The following is a 12,767-nucleotide window of genomic DNA, read 5'->3' as shown; positions in this document are numbered from 1 at the left end:
TACTTGCAGTACAGAATCATTTACAAGCTGCACTTGCAGGTGTTTAACTTAATAAACACCTTTATTGCTGGCAAATCATAGGATGCCTTTCCAGGTATAGTTTCCAGAATTTAATGTAGGCATCGTCAGGGGAGAACAACTAGAAACACTCCGTTTGTGTGTGTGTGTGTGGCAAAACTTAAAGGGATAGTTTACCCAAAAATGAAAATTACCCCATGATTTACTCATCCTCAAGCCATTCTAGGTATATATGCCTTTCTTTTTTTATGAATACAATCAGAGTTTTATTAAAAAATGTCCTGGATCTTCCAAGCTTTATAATGGCAGTTAATGGCTGTTGAGATTTAATAGTCCAATAGTAGTCCAATAAAGTGGATCCATCCATCATAAAAAGACAGCTCCTGGGGGTTAACAAAGGCCTCCTGAAGCAAATTGAAGCATTTGTGTAAAAATCTCGTATCTGGCATCTGAATGATTTTTGGTTTGACTGTATGTATACAGTATATATGCGCCCATTTCTATGTACACCAGGTGGTAATGAATACTTATTCATGCCAATCAATCTGTAATACACAATTTCTCATGTCCATCAGTAGGAAACCAGAACCTACTGGAAAGGTTTTGGTCCATCATGTCAAAACTGAACCAAATGGCATGCCTGCTTCCCACCAGGCATGAATTATTTAGAGTGTCTGGATATGAGCTTTGTTTTATTTCCAGGTATTCAGTTGCACGTGTCAGTACATTAGCACACTGAGTGCTAAAAGCACTAATTGGTTGTGTGGGAGAGTCAAACAGGGACAGAAACTGTGCTAAGGTTCTCATTGTGCTGCTCTCAAGCACAAGACAGTATTTAGTCACACTTAAGTAGTCTAAAACTCTTCAGAGCACGAAACATTTGTGCTTAACCTGAAAAAGTGGTGCTTTTGTTATGCTTTTCTAAGATACAAATACAAGATAGTTATGCTTGTTATTAAATGGCGTATTTGTGTGTGTGTTTAGGGAGCAGGGTGGTGCAAAGAGGCGTGGGTATAATTCTAATCTGACCTCCTTTTCTGAAATGGATGATAGTGAAGAAGACCACACTAAAAATGACATCACCCAGAACAGTGTCAATACACTGGACACCAATAAAACCACCAAGGTATGTCTGAAAGAAATGGATATGTTGTCTTAAATAATTATGTGATTGGTGCATCACTGTTCAAAAGTTTGGGGTCAGTAAGATTTTTTAATGTTTTTTTTTTTTTTTTATCTCATATGCTCACCAAAGCTGCATTTATTTGATTAAAATACAAAAAGCAGGAATATTGTGAAATAATATTTCAATAAAATTATTCCTGTGGTGGCAAAGCTGAATTTTCATCTTTAGTGTCACATAATCCTTCAGATATCTATTTAATATGCTGATTTACTGCCGTATACATTTCTTTCAAATCTTACCCAAACTTTTAAACAGCTTTTTATGTTGTATGAATGGTGACTGCTCTCTCTGAACAGATGCAGTCGAGGGTTTGACTGTTCTCCAGGGATTGTGATGTGTGCTGTGTGGCAGTGTGTTTCAGTTTATGCCATCTGTACAAGCAATGTGCATCAAAATGCTCTGCTCTCTGGCTGTAGTGTGACTGGTGGCCGGGAGGCTGAGACAGGCTATGACATCCTCTAACGCCTCTCTCTTTCCAGCTCCAATGTCACTCTGCCTGTCTCCCTAATCAAGAGAGCGCCTCTGGCAGATCCAGCATTAGAGAGATGGAGAATAAGAGAGAGAGAGAGAGAGAGAATGGTAAAACACGCATGCCTCGTTGCATAAAAGGACAGGTCGTGTCCTCGGAATGATATAAAAAGCAGCACAATTAGCCTGTCAGTCATCAGAGTGGATAACTCACTAGGGGTTCAGCGTAAATCGGACTGAGACAGATAGCTTCAGTTTAGTTTGTAAGATAAGTGTCCGTGTGTGTGCGCCTGTGGGATCTAACTGGATTGATGTACCTTTACAGGAATAGTTAACCCAAAAATAAAATCATTAATGTTTTTTTTACTTTACGTACATTAGTTACAGTGGTTCCAAACTCGTATGACTTTGTGTGGAACAGATTGTTTGTGACCCTGAACCACAAAACCAGTCGTAAGTCGCATGGGTATATTTGTAGCAATAGCCAAAAATACATTGTATGGGTCAAAATGATCAATTTTTCTTTTATGCCAAAAATCATTAGGATATTAAGTAAAGATCATGTTCCATGAAGATATTTTGTAAATTTACTACCGTAAATATATGGAAACTTAATTTTTGATTAGTAATATGCATTGCTAAGAACTTTATTTGGACAACTTTAAAGGTGATTTTCTCAATATTTGGATTTTTTTTTGCACCCTCAGATTCTAGATTTTCAAATTGGTGCATATCTGACAAATGTTGTCTTATCCTGACAAACTATACATCAATGGGAAGCTTATTTCACCTTTCAGATGATGTATTAATCTCAGTTTCAAAAAATTGACTCTTGACTGGTTTTGTGGTCCAGAGTCACATATAATGAAAATAAATAAAAATTGGGCCTGTCACACTATGAAAGTAGCAAAAATCGGTTCACTTATTCTGAAGCCATTGGATGGTTCGTTTATTTACAAAAAAATATGACATCCAGCCTATTTACAGCGTTATTTTTTATTTTTTACTTGAACATTTTTGTTAATTAAAAAAGTGTTTAAACTTATAAAAAAAGATAAATAATAAATAAATTAGATTTTGACTTAGAAATGAATTAAAATAAGTTCTAAATTCTTACTTAATTCTTACTAAACTTCTCAAAAAACGAATCTAATCTAAAAAAAGATTAAAGTTAATTAGAAATGTTACAAAAAGCAAAAAATAATAAAAATGTCAAAAGCACATAACAAAATTAACTAAAACTTAACTTAAATTCTTTGACAGTATAAATAAAGCTAAAATGACACTGTGGCATAATTTATTAATCTTAGAGTGTAAATTAGAGAAGTAGCGTTGGTGCTTTTTATGTTCTTTTTGAAGCTTGAGTCACACTATGTTCAATTCCAATTCATGTTCAATAGTGACAAAATGTTAATTTTTTTCATTTGTCTTTTAGGGGTTTGGAACAGTATGAGGCTGAGTCAATGAGGACAATAAAGGAATGTTATCATTTACTCACCCTCATATCATTATAAAACGGTATGACTTTCTTTTTTCTGAGGAACACAAAAGAAAAAAAAAAGAATTTCAATGAAGAACATTGTCAACCAAACATTGGAGACCACTGGCTTCCATTGTATGGACACAAAACACTGAGACATTTTTCAGAATATCTTCTAGTATTCACAGAGAGAAGAAACTCATACAGGTTCGTAACAACACAAGTGTGAGTAAATCTCGATAGAGTTTTCGTTTTTGGCTTGTCCATCCCTGTAGCTATTAGAATGAGGTCACCTAATATATTTTAGACCTATATTGAGTTTTTGATAATGTCGTAAGCTGAATTAGGTACGAACGAGAGCTGGTTTACCACAGTAATGCGTGGAATGCACCCTGAGGTGTTCACTATCATATTAAAAGATTACATTTAAAATTGCTAGACTGCTGGTACTCTTCTATCTCCCTATCCCACTCGCTCCCCTCTGCTCTCCGTTCCTCCATTCCTCTTTCCCCTTCTCCTCACCTTAGATCCGTGGTGAGTCACAGTCTATCTCTGAATCACTGGCGCTGTCGTTCGTTAGATGTGGCATAGAGAGAGCCCCTAATTGTCCTCCACATTTAAATTGCACAGTCGGACAACTCTTCAGGCTTTAAAAGGCTTTCTAAGTGACACGAAGTTGGGTTCAATCATGAGAAAAAAAGCACATTGGAGAAGTTTTCTAAGGTCTACATTTGGATTGTTTCCATGGCATCACACCGGGTTACTTAAAAGACGTGCATTCGAATAGTTTTACAAAAAGGTGTCTCAATTAGTGACTAAAGACTGACATGCTTATCAAACCCGTGTCCCCTAATCCTGTCAGCATCCGAGTGCCCTTGATGTTTATGGCACCTGCTTTCCTGTGAGCAGTTAATTGAAGGAGAAAACCCTTTCTGGTGCGAGTCCAGATGTCAGATTAGAGGATTTCTCATCGGGTTCTGGAAGCCAAATGGGCTCAGCGCATTCTGACTGGATGAATGTGGACGTCCTCTGTCTCCACTGCTTTCCTCTGCCCTCCTGTCTCTCCCAGCTCACCCTGTGCACTTTTTATCCCTCTGTTTCCCCCCAGGTAACAGCAGAGGACAAGAAAAAGGACGACAGCATCGCCAACGGTGAGACACGTCTCCGTAAGCAATGCCACAGCTCAGTCCATCCTGTCATTCAAACACATAGCATTATGTATCGTATATGTACAGTGCCTTGCGAAAATATTCATACCCTTCATTTTTTCACATTTTATGTTGCTGTCTTATGTTAATCTGCTTTATATTAAGTTTTTCCTCATCAGTCTACACTCCATACACCGTAATCACAAAGCAAAAAACAGGTTTTTAACATCTTTGCAAATTTATAGAAAATAAAAAACTGATTCCTGATATCTGGGACAGATAGCTCCGGATTGCTTTTAGATGTTACTACACTTTGAGCGAAGTTAACTTGTGGCAAATTTAATCGAATGGGTGTGATTTGGAAAGGCACACGTCTTAATAAAAGCCTTTATAACAGCTGAAATGCACATCAGAGCAAAAATCAAGCCCTGAGGTAAAAAAAAAATGCCTGTAGACAGGATTGCATTCTGCTGCATTGAAGGTTCATAGAAGCATGTAGTCTCCCTGTAGTTACTCTTAATGGTAGAAGTTTAAAAACAACCATGACTCTTCCTAGAGCTGGCCTCCTGGCCAAACTGAGCAATTGATAGAGAAGGGCCTTGGCTAGAGTGGTGACCAAGAACCTGATGGTCACTCTAGTTGAGCTCCGTGATCATATATGCAGATGGGAGAAACTTTAAAAAGGACAAACATCACTGCAACACTCCACCGATCTGGGATTTATGGTGGTGTGGGAAGACTCAATCCTCTTCTCAGTGAAGACACTTGAAACCACTTGGAATTTGCAAAAAAGCACCTAAAGGACCCTCAGACTGTGAGAAACAAGATTCTCTGGTCTGATGAACCTCATTTCCAAGCATCATGTTTAAAAGGAAACCAGGCACTGCTCATCACCTGCATGACAGGAACGCATTGTTAGTGCAGATTTTAGTGCATCTAGAGAAACCAAACATTTTGCAGTAAAGATATAAGTAAATATATCACAAAAGCAGACTCTTTCATGGCTCAGAAAATGATAAAAATGTGTTCTCATCTCGCGCAACAGAAGTACAAGTGGTTCAGTCAAAACGCAGCATTTGTAACTTCATAATATATGAGCTGTAAGTTTCCTGCTGACATGTTGCAAGCTTTATTTAACATCACTACTAACTAATATATGGAATACACAGAGTCAAATACGCAAATGATTATATATTGACGTCACTACAGGGAAATAACCTGATTTTTTAATTAAAGGGATAGTTCACCCAAAAATGAAAATTTGATGTTTATCTGCTTACCCCCAGGGCATCCAAGATGTAGGTGACTTTGTTTCCTCAGCAGAACACAAACAAAGATTTTTAACAAAATCCAGTGCAGTCTGCCAGCCAAATAATAGAGGTGGATGGGCACCAAACCTTTAAAAGTAAACAAAAACATGCACAGACAAATCCAAATTACACCCTGCGGCTCGTGACGATACATTGATGTCCTAAGACATGAAACAATCGTTTTTTGTGAGAAACTGAACAGTATTTATATAATTTTTTACCTTTGATACACAGCCACGTCCATCTGTCTTGAGCACGAGCTTTGCATCCGGCTCGTGACATGTGTATGCGCTCTGGCGCTCTGGCGTAGTCTCGCCGTAAGGGGAAATTGGTGAAAAGTCCCGGATGATCTTTTAGCTTTAAATCGGTTTGAACAATCAGGATAAGCGCAAGTAATTACCATTTTGAATAGCCGCTATACCCACAGTCTGTGTGCACTGTGTAAACAATGAGTGTCGTATACACGCCACAGATAGCTTCTGGCGTTTGCGTATACTATGTCAGAGCGCGTTCACATGTAACGAGCCGAAAGCTAAACTCGTGCTCAGGACAGATGGACGTGGCTGTGTATCAAAGGTAAAAAATGATATAAATACTGTTCAGTTTCTCACAAAAACCGATCGTTTCGTGTCTTAGGAAATCAGTGTATCGTCACGAGCTGCAGGGTGTAATTTGGATTTGTCTGTGTATGTTTTTCTTTCCTCTAAAGATTTGGTAACCATTGACTGCCATTATTTGACTGACAGACTGCACCGATTTTTGTTAAAAATCTTCGTTTGTGTTTTGCTGAGGAAACAAAGTCACCTACATCTTGGATGCCCTGGGGGTAAGCAAATAAACATCAAATTATCATTTTTGGGTGAACTATCCCTTTAAGCCATGTAAACCTTGATATTTGAGTTATCAGCTTACTGATGTGCTCAATGTCTGCCAGACTCCATCCAAACTGACAGAGCTTGAGAGGTGAAGAATGGCAGATAATTGCAAATTGTTGATGTGCCGATCTTGTTGGGTCATACCCAAAAAGATTTGAGGCTGTAAAGGTGCTTCAGCTAAGTACTGAGTTAAGGGTATGAATGCTTATGCAATGTACTTATTTAAGTTTGTTAAATACATTCATGAAGTTGTGACAATAATGTAAAAAAAGTTATTTAAAACAGTTTAACATAAGGCAGCAACATAAGAGGTATGAGTATAATGCTCATATTCGCCAGTTATATTTGGCAGTGAGCAGCAGTTCTGAAGTTGAAAGCTGACCCGGAAACACATCAAGCGAAATGTTTTTATTCAGATTATCCATACCATAATTTCTCAGTTGGAAGATTGGGAAAGCATTACTCATTTTCAATTGAGTGCTTCGGTAACAATGTGCAATACAATGAAAGTGAAGTGAAAAGGATGAATTTGTAAAGGCAGACGATAATTCACCTCACTTATCTCCCTCAAGTCATTGTTTAGCCATCAGAGCAGTGAGGCTAATAGCTGCTGTAATGATATGATAGCTGGCTGCCTTCACAATTGCACTTTCTCGTTTATCTCTCTCTTCCTCCATCCAATCCATCTTCTTTTCATCAGCACAAACACAGATGCAAACAAACACACACACACACACACACACACACACACACACAGACGCATGGTATCATCTCTATCTCTGTGATCATGATCATGCGCTCACCCCTCATCACGACAGGCCAATTATGTGCTTTCCTAGAGAGCCCAGTGTGTTGCTTAGTAACACCTGTGGATAAGTAAATGGAGTGAATGGCTTTGCTACAGCATCTTTATTATCGTGGTCTAATACGTCAGCACTGCACGCTGAGTGTAATGACTTCAAGCTGCAATATATAACAGGATTCCGCAAAATTGGCGTAATGAATTGAGTGACACCAATAAAAGTGCATTTATAAATTCAGTACAGTGCCTGATTGGGTAAATGAGCTTTTCTGATTGGTACCACTGAGTTAATCATGGTATCTTCATGAAAAGTCTTTTTTTTTTCATGACTCATTTGCAGTTTTAAAGAGTTATTGCAAATTTAACCACATTTTTTTAGTAGCGTAACAGTAGTTAGTCTGGTTTTAAAATGCTCAAAATGTTATTGTTGCTTTATTGCCTGGACAGTAAACATACAGTTGAGGTCAAAAGTTTACATACACCTTGTAGAATGTTATTTTTTATTTAGTACTGACCTGAATAAGATATTTCACATAAAAGACATTTACTTATAGCCACAAGAGAAAATAATAATTTATAAAATTTATAAAAATTACCACAGTCCCTTGTTTGTCATGAACAATTAAACTGCCCGCTGTTCTTCAGAAAAATCCTTCCGGTCCCACAAATTCTGTGGTGTTTCAGCATTATTGTGTATTTGAACGCTTTCCAAAAATGACTGCATAATTTCAGAATCATCTTTTCACACTGGGGACAACTGAGGGACTCATACGCAACTATTACAGAAGGTTCAAACACTCACTGATGCTTCAGAAGGGAACATGATGCATTAAGATCCGGGGGTGAAGACTTTTTGAACTTGAAGATCAGTGTAAATTTAACTTATTTTGTCTTCTGGGAAACATGTAAGTATCTTCTTTAGCTTCTGAAGGGCACTACTAAATGGAAAAAAAGAGATATTTAGGGAAAATAAGAAAAATGTACACATTTTCATTCTGTTCAAAAGTTTACACCCTTGGCTCCTAATGCATCATGTTTCCATCTGGAGCGTCAGGAGCATATGCATATATGAGAGTCCCTCAGTTGTTTTTAGTGTGAAAAGATGGATCTCAAAATCATAGTAGTCATTGTTGGAAAGAGTTCAAATAACAAAAATGCTGAAAAACCAAAGAATTTGTAGGACCTGAAGGATTTTTCTGAAGAACACTGGGCAGATTAACTGTTCAGGACAAACCAGGGAATTATGATCAACTATCGCTTTTCACTTGTCATAAAATTTTAATGTATGTTATTTATCTTACTGTGGACAAATAATTTAAAGTATTACTTTGTTTATTTAGAGAATCTTATTTCTAACTCATCTCCCTGGAAAATTACAAATCACTTCAGGCCTTTATTAATTGATATAGTATTACGACCTTACTATTTCAGCATTTAAAACAGCAAGGTCACTAATGTGTATTCCTACTAGCGTTTCCTTGCTTACTTGTTTTGTAATAGGCTGTTGTATTACTTTTTTAATCTCCAAGATACTGAAGAAGTGAAGTCAACTACAGGCCCTGATAAAGAGACAGACAGAAAAGATAAGGAGAGGCTGCAGACTGCCAAAGAGTCCAGCGGTGCATTGCTTTTGTCCCAGGATGCATTAGCGTCAGACAAACCCCCGCTTCTGGAGACATGGGTGGACCTGCACAACTTCACTAAATGCTTCCAGTAAGGGTCGATCATCTCCAGCAACAGTCTAAGCTGTATAATGCTAATCCTTTGCTATTCTGTCACAATAACTCCTCGTGCTCTTAAATTCCTATTAAGCTGCAGGCTACAATATGCTAATAATCATGTGTTTTGCAGGACGTTGCTGGTTTTTCACAAGCCAGATACTTATGCACATCAGTGTAAGACATCACACTTTAAGGTAGGGTATTGAAGGAAAACACAAACCTAATATTAAAGGGTCATCATATGCTAAATTCACTTTTACATGTTGTTTGAACATAAATGTGTGTTGGCAGTATGTATACACAACCACCCTATAATGAAAAAAATCCACCCAGTGTTATTTTTTAAATCCCTATAAATAATATCCCCCTTTTCAAATCAAGCCATTCTCTGATTCTAAACCGTGTGACGTCACACAGACCAAGGCCGCTCCCACAAAAGATTGATTGACACCGCTGTCTTACCTTAGACCTGCCCTGAGCGAGCTGTAAACTGTCCAACTGCTATTGTTTCGACACCAGAGCAGGGACGTAGAAAAGAATGATTCTTAAGTTATTGAGGTGTTCTGTTGTTAGATGTAAGTTGTCATTTACTTCCAGCATCTGAGCCGCTGAAGACACAGTGGATTACTTTTGTTTTTAAAGGGAATGCACCCCCCGATCTACCTAAATGCGTCTATGTTCATGCAAATAATTTGTGATCCAGCTTCACCTACATCAGACGTTTATATAAGGTTTTTTATTGATCTTCGCAAATCGCCTTTCTTAATAATGTGCTAGCTAGCAAGTTTCGCGACTAAATGCAGCTAAAGTAAACAGGACGGCTGGTCACTCCACAGAAGAGAGGGGCGGGGTGAGCAGAGCTCATTAGCATTTAAAGAACCATGCAACAAAATTAGTTGCTGTGAAAAGAGCTGATTTTAAAAAGGGTAAAAGGGGTATTGTTTTACACTACCATTGAGAAATTTTAACCAAAGTATGTTATAGACTTATCATTAAGACCCTAAAGATTCATATAAGCTTGTGGAAAATGGGCATCCGATGACCCCTTTAAATGTGCCTGCATGGTAATATTTTTACTAGTGTATAATGAAACTAATAAATCGACATCAAGCAACATCAAGCATTGACTTTTATTTATAATACAGTAAAAATAGTGAATACGGTGTAATATTGTGAAATATTATTGATATTTAAAATAACAGTTTTCTATTTAAATTTATCTTAATATGTAATTTATTCCTGTGATGTAAAGCTGAATTTTCAGCAGCCATTACTCCAGTCTTCAGTGTGACATAATCCTTCAGAAATCATTCTAATATATGGATTTTGTGCACAAGAAACATTCTTATTATTATCACAGTTAAAACAGTTGTGCAGTTTTGTTTTTTCATAATTCTTTAGTGAACAGAAAATAAAAAGAACATATATTTGAAATAGAAATGTTTTCCCATTATACATGTCTTTACTGTTACTTTGAATGAAAATGTTGAACTATAATATAAACCTCTGAAGATTAATACAGCAAATAATGTGTTGAATACTGGGGGAAAGATTTAGGGATAACCAAGGTTATTTTAATGTTTTACTTATTTTAAAGTGATAGTTCCCTCTAAAATGAAAATTCAGTCATTACCTACTCACCCTCATGCCTCATGCTTCATAACATTACGGTTGAACCACTGATGTCACATGGGTTATTTTAAGGATGTACTTACTACTTTTATGGACCTTGAACGTGTCAGTTGCATTGCTGTCTATGCAAGGTCAGAAAGCTCTTGGATTTCATCAAAAATACGGGTTTGGAATGACATGAGGGTAAATAATTAATGACATAAATAACTAACCCAAATGCCACACATAAACAGTTGACTTCATGAAAAAAACATCTAGGCCTAAATGTAGTGGATACTTTCCTACTACTATTAATTTTCCATATGAGTCTGTAGCTATGGTAACTGTCATTTGTTTTTCTCTACGGGTGGGCTGACCCCCCATGCTGACTGTATCTGTGACATTCAGAATGCATTATCATAAAAACAGCTAATACAAAAATCAGCTAATCCTGTTGTTGTGGCATTTGTAATGGTGCTTGGTATAATTATGGTATCTGTGGTGGGAGGGATGTGTTGTGTTGTGTTAGAATAAAACATGAAAGTGACTCAATTCCCTGTTAGAACTCCATCTCCTCTCGACTGTCTGCTGCTGCATTGTCCAACGCTGTGGCCTCCACCCACTCCGTGTCCGCTCTTGCTAGACAACCTGATTCGACTGGAATTGTTCACACACAGGTACACACATACTCACACACAATGGGAGGTTTTTGATAATCATGCTGTTTTTGCTCTTGCTGTAAATGCTGTTGAGCTGGACTGTTTTTTATAAACCTTATCCCTTGAGAACATGTGGTTTGATTTAATATTTGGTAATTACTGTGAGTGTGAGTTTATGTAATGGGCTGTGTATATTCTATTGTCTCCTGAGATGCATATAAAACCAAAACAAATTAATACAGTATGTGCTGATGCTGTCTCATTCTGTCCATTGTATTTGCTTCTCTCAGTCTACAGATGGAAAAGGTACTCACTTCCTGTTTGTAGATAGCCTGTTGCCCACAGAAATTGTCATTGGTTTCTCTGCTTTGGTGCACTGGGGAGAAAGTGTGGATGAGAGTAAGGAAACAGACATACTACACACTCCATTTGTTTGTTCACAACAATAAAGATCATGTCTAAATATGTGTCTGTTTTGTGTTCAGAGAAAGAGTCATCAGCCAGGCCTGGTTCCCTAACAGCTAAGCCTTTCTCATGGAAAAGCATTGTCTCTGAACTTCCTGCAGTGCAGATTCAAACTACTGCTAGTAAAGCTGCAGTGCTCTCTCTTCCCCCTGGGTAACTATATCACCACAATTACTTCATTTTCAGCTTATGGAAGGCATTCTGATATGTTTGAATGGGACACGAATAACATTTCTTATTATCCATGTTGAAAACTGTTGTGCTGCTTAAAGAGAAGTTCACTTCCAGAACAAAAATTTACAGATAATTTACCCCCCTTGTCATCTAAAATGTTCATGTCTTTCTTTCTTCAGTTGTAAAGAAATTAGGTTTTTTGAGGAAAACATTTCAGGATTTCTCTCCATATAGTGGACTTCTATGGTGCCCGTGAGTTTGAACTTCCAAAATGCAGTTTAAATGCAGCTTCAAAGAGCTCTAAATGGAGCAATCCCAGTCAAGGAAGAATGGTCTTGTCTAGGGAAATGATCAGTTATTTTCTAAAAAAAAAAAAAAAAAAAAGACAATTTATATACTTTCTAGCTTTGTGTGTACTCTGTGTATTCCGGTTCAAGACAGTTATGGTAGGTCGAAAAACTCCCATCTCATTTTCTTCTCCAACTTCAAAATCGTCCTACATTGCCGCAGAAGTACCGACCAAGTGTTTACCAAGTGACTGTGCAGAGAAGATTAAGTTCCCTTTACAAAAAAAGACAAAAACAGCAATGTAGGATGATTTTGAAGTTGGAGGACAAGAGGTTTAAAAGTATAGAAATTGCACTTTTTTCAGAAAATAAACAATCGTTTCACTAGATAGGACCCTTCTTTCTCGGCTGGGATCGTGTAGAGGCTTTTGAATCTGCATTTAAACTGCATTTTGGAAGTTCAAACTCGCGGGCACCATAGAAGTTCACTATACAGAGATAATCCATGAAATGTTTTCCTAAAAAAAACATAATTTCTTTACAACTGAAAAAAGAAAGACACG

General features: G+C 37.4%; 1 protein-coding gene across 1 annotated transcript in view; it reads left to right on the top strand.

Moving 5' to 3' along the window:
* adgb (androglobin) overlaps nucleotides 1-12,767 on the top strand; it is a 65,801-nt gene that overhangs the window by 19,491 nt on the left and 33,543 nt on the right. Inside the window, exons 13-19 of the mRNA XM_073816464.1 lie at nucleotides 1,003-1,144; nucleotides 4,261-4,303; nucleotides 8,817-9,000; nucleotides 9,139-9,202; nucleotides 11,183-11,296; nucleotides 11,569-11,677; nucleotides 11,764-11,896. Of these exons, the coding sequence (XP_073672565.1) occupies nucleotides 1,003-1,144; nucleotides 4,261-4,303; nucleotides 8,817-9,000; nucleotides 9,139-9,202; nucleotides 11,183-11,296; nucleotides 11,569-11,677; nucleotides 11,764-11,896 (789 nt within the window). The remainder of the gene's footprint in view (nucleotides 1-1,002; nucleotides 1,145-4,260; nucleotides 4,304-8,816; nucleotides 9,001-9,138; nucleotides 9,203-11,182; nucleotides 11,297-11,568; nucleotides 11,678-11,763; nucleotides 11,897-12,767) is intronic.

The sequence above is a fragment of the Garra rufa genome, chromosome 13, assembly GCF_049309525.1.
Source record: "Garra rufa chromosome 13, GarRuf1.0, whole genome shotgun sequence".
Classification (NCBI taxonomy): domain Eukaryota; kingdom Metazoa; phylum Chordata; class Actinopteri; order Cypriniformes; family Cyprinidae; genus Garra; species Garra rufa.
The sequence above is the reverse complement of the archived record's forward strand: the minus strand, read 5'-3'. Positions and strand labels throughout refer to the sequence as shown.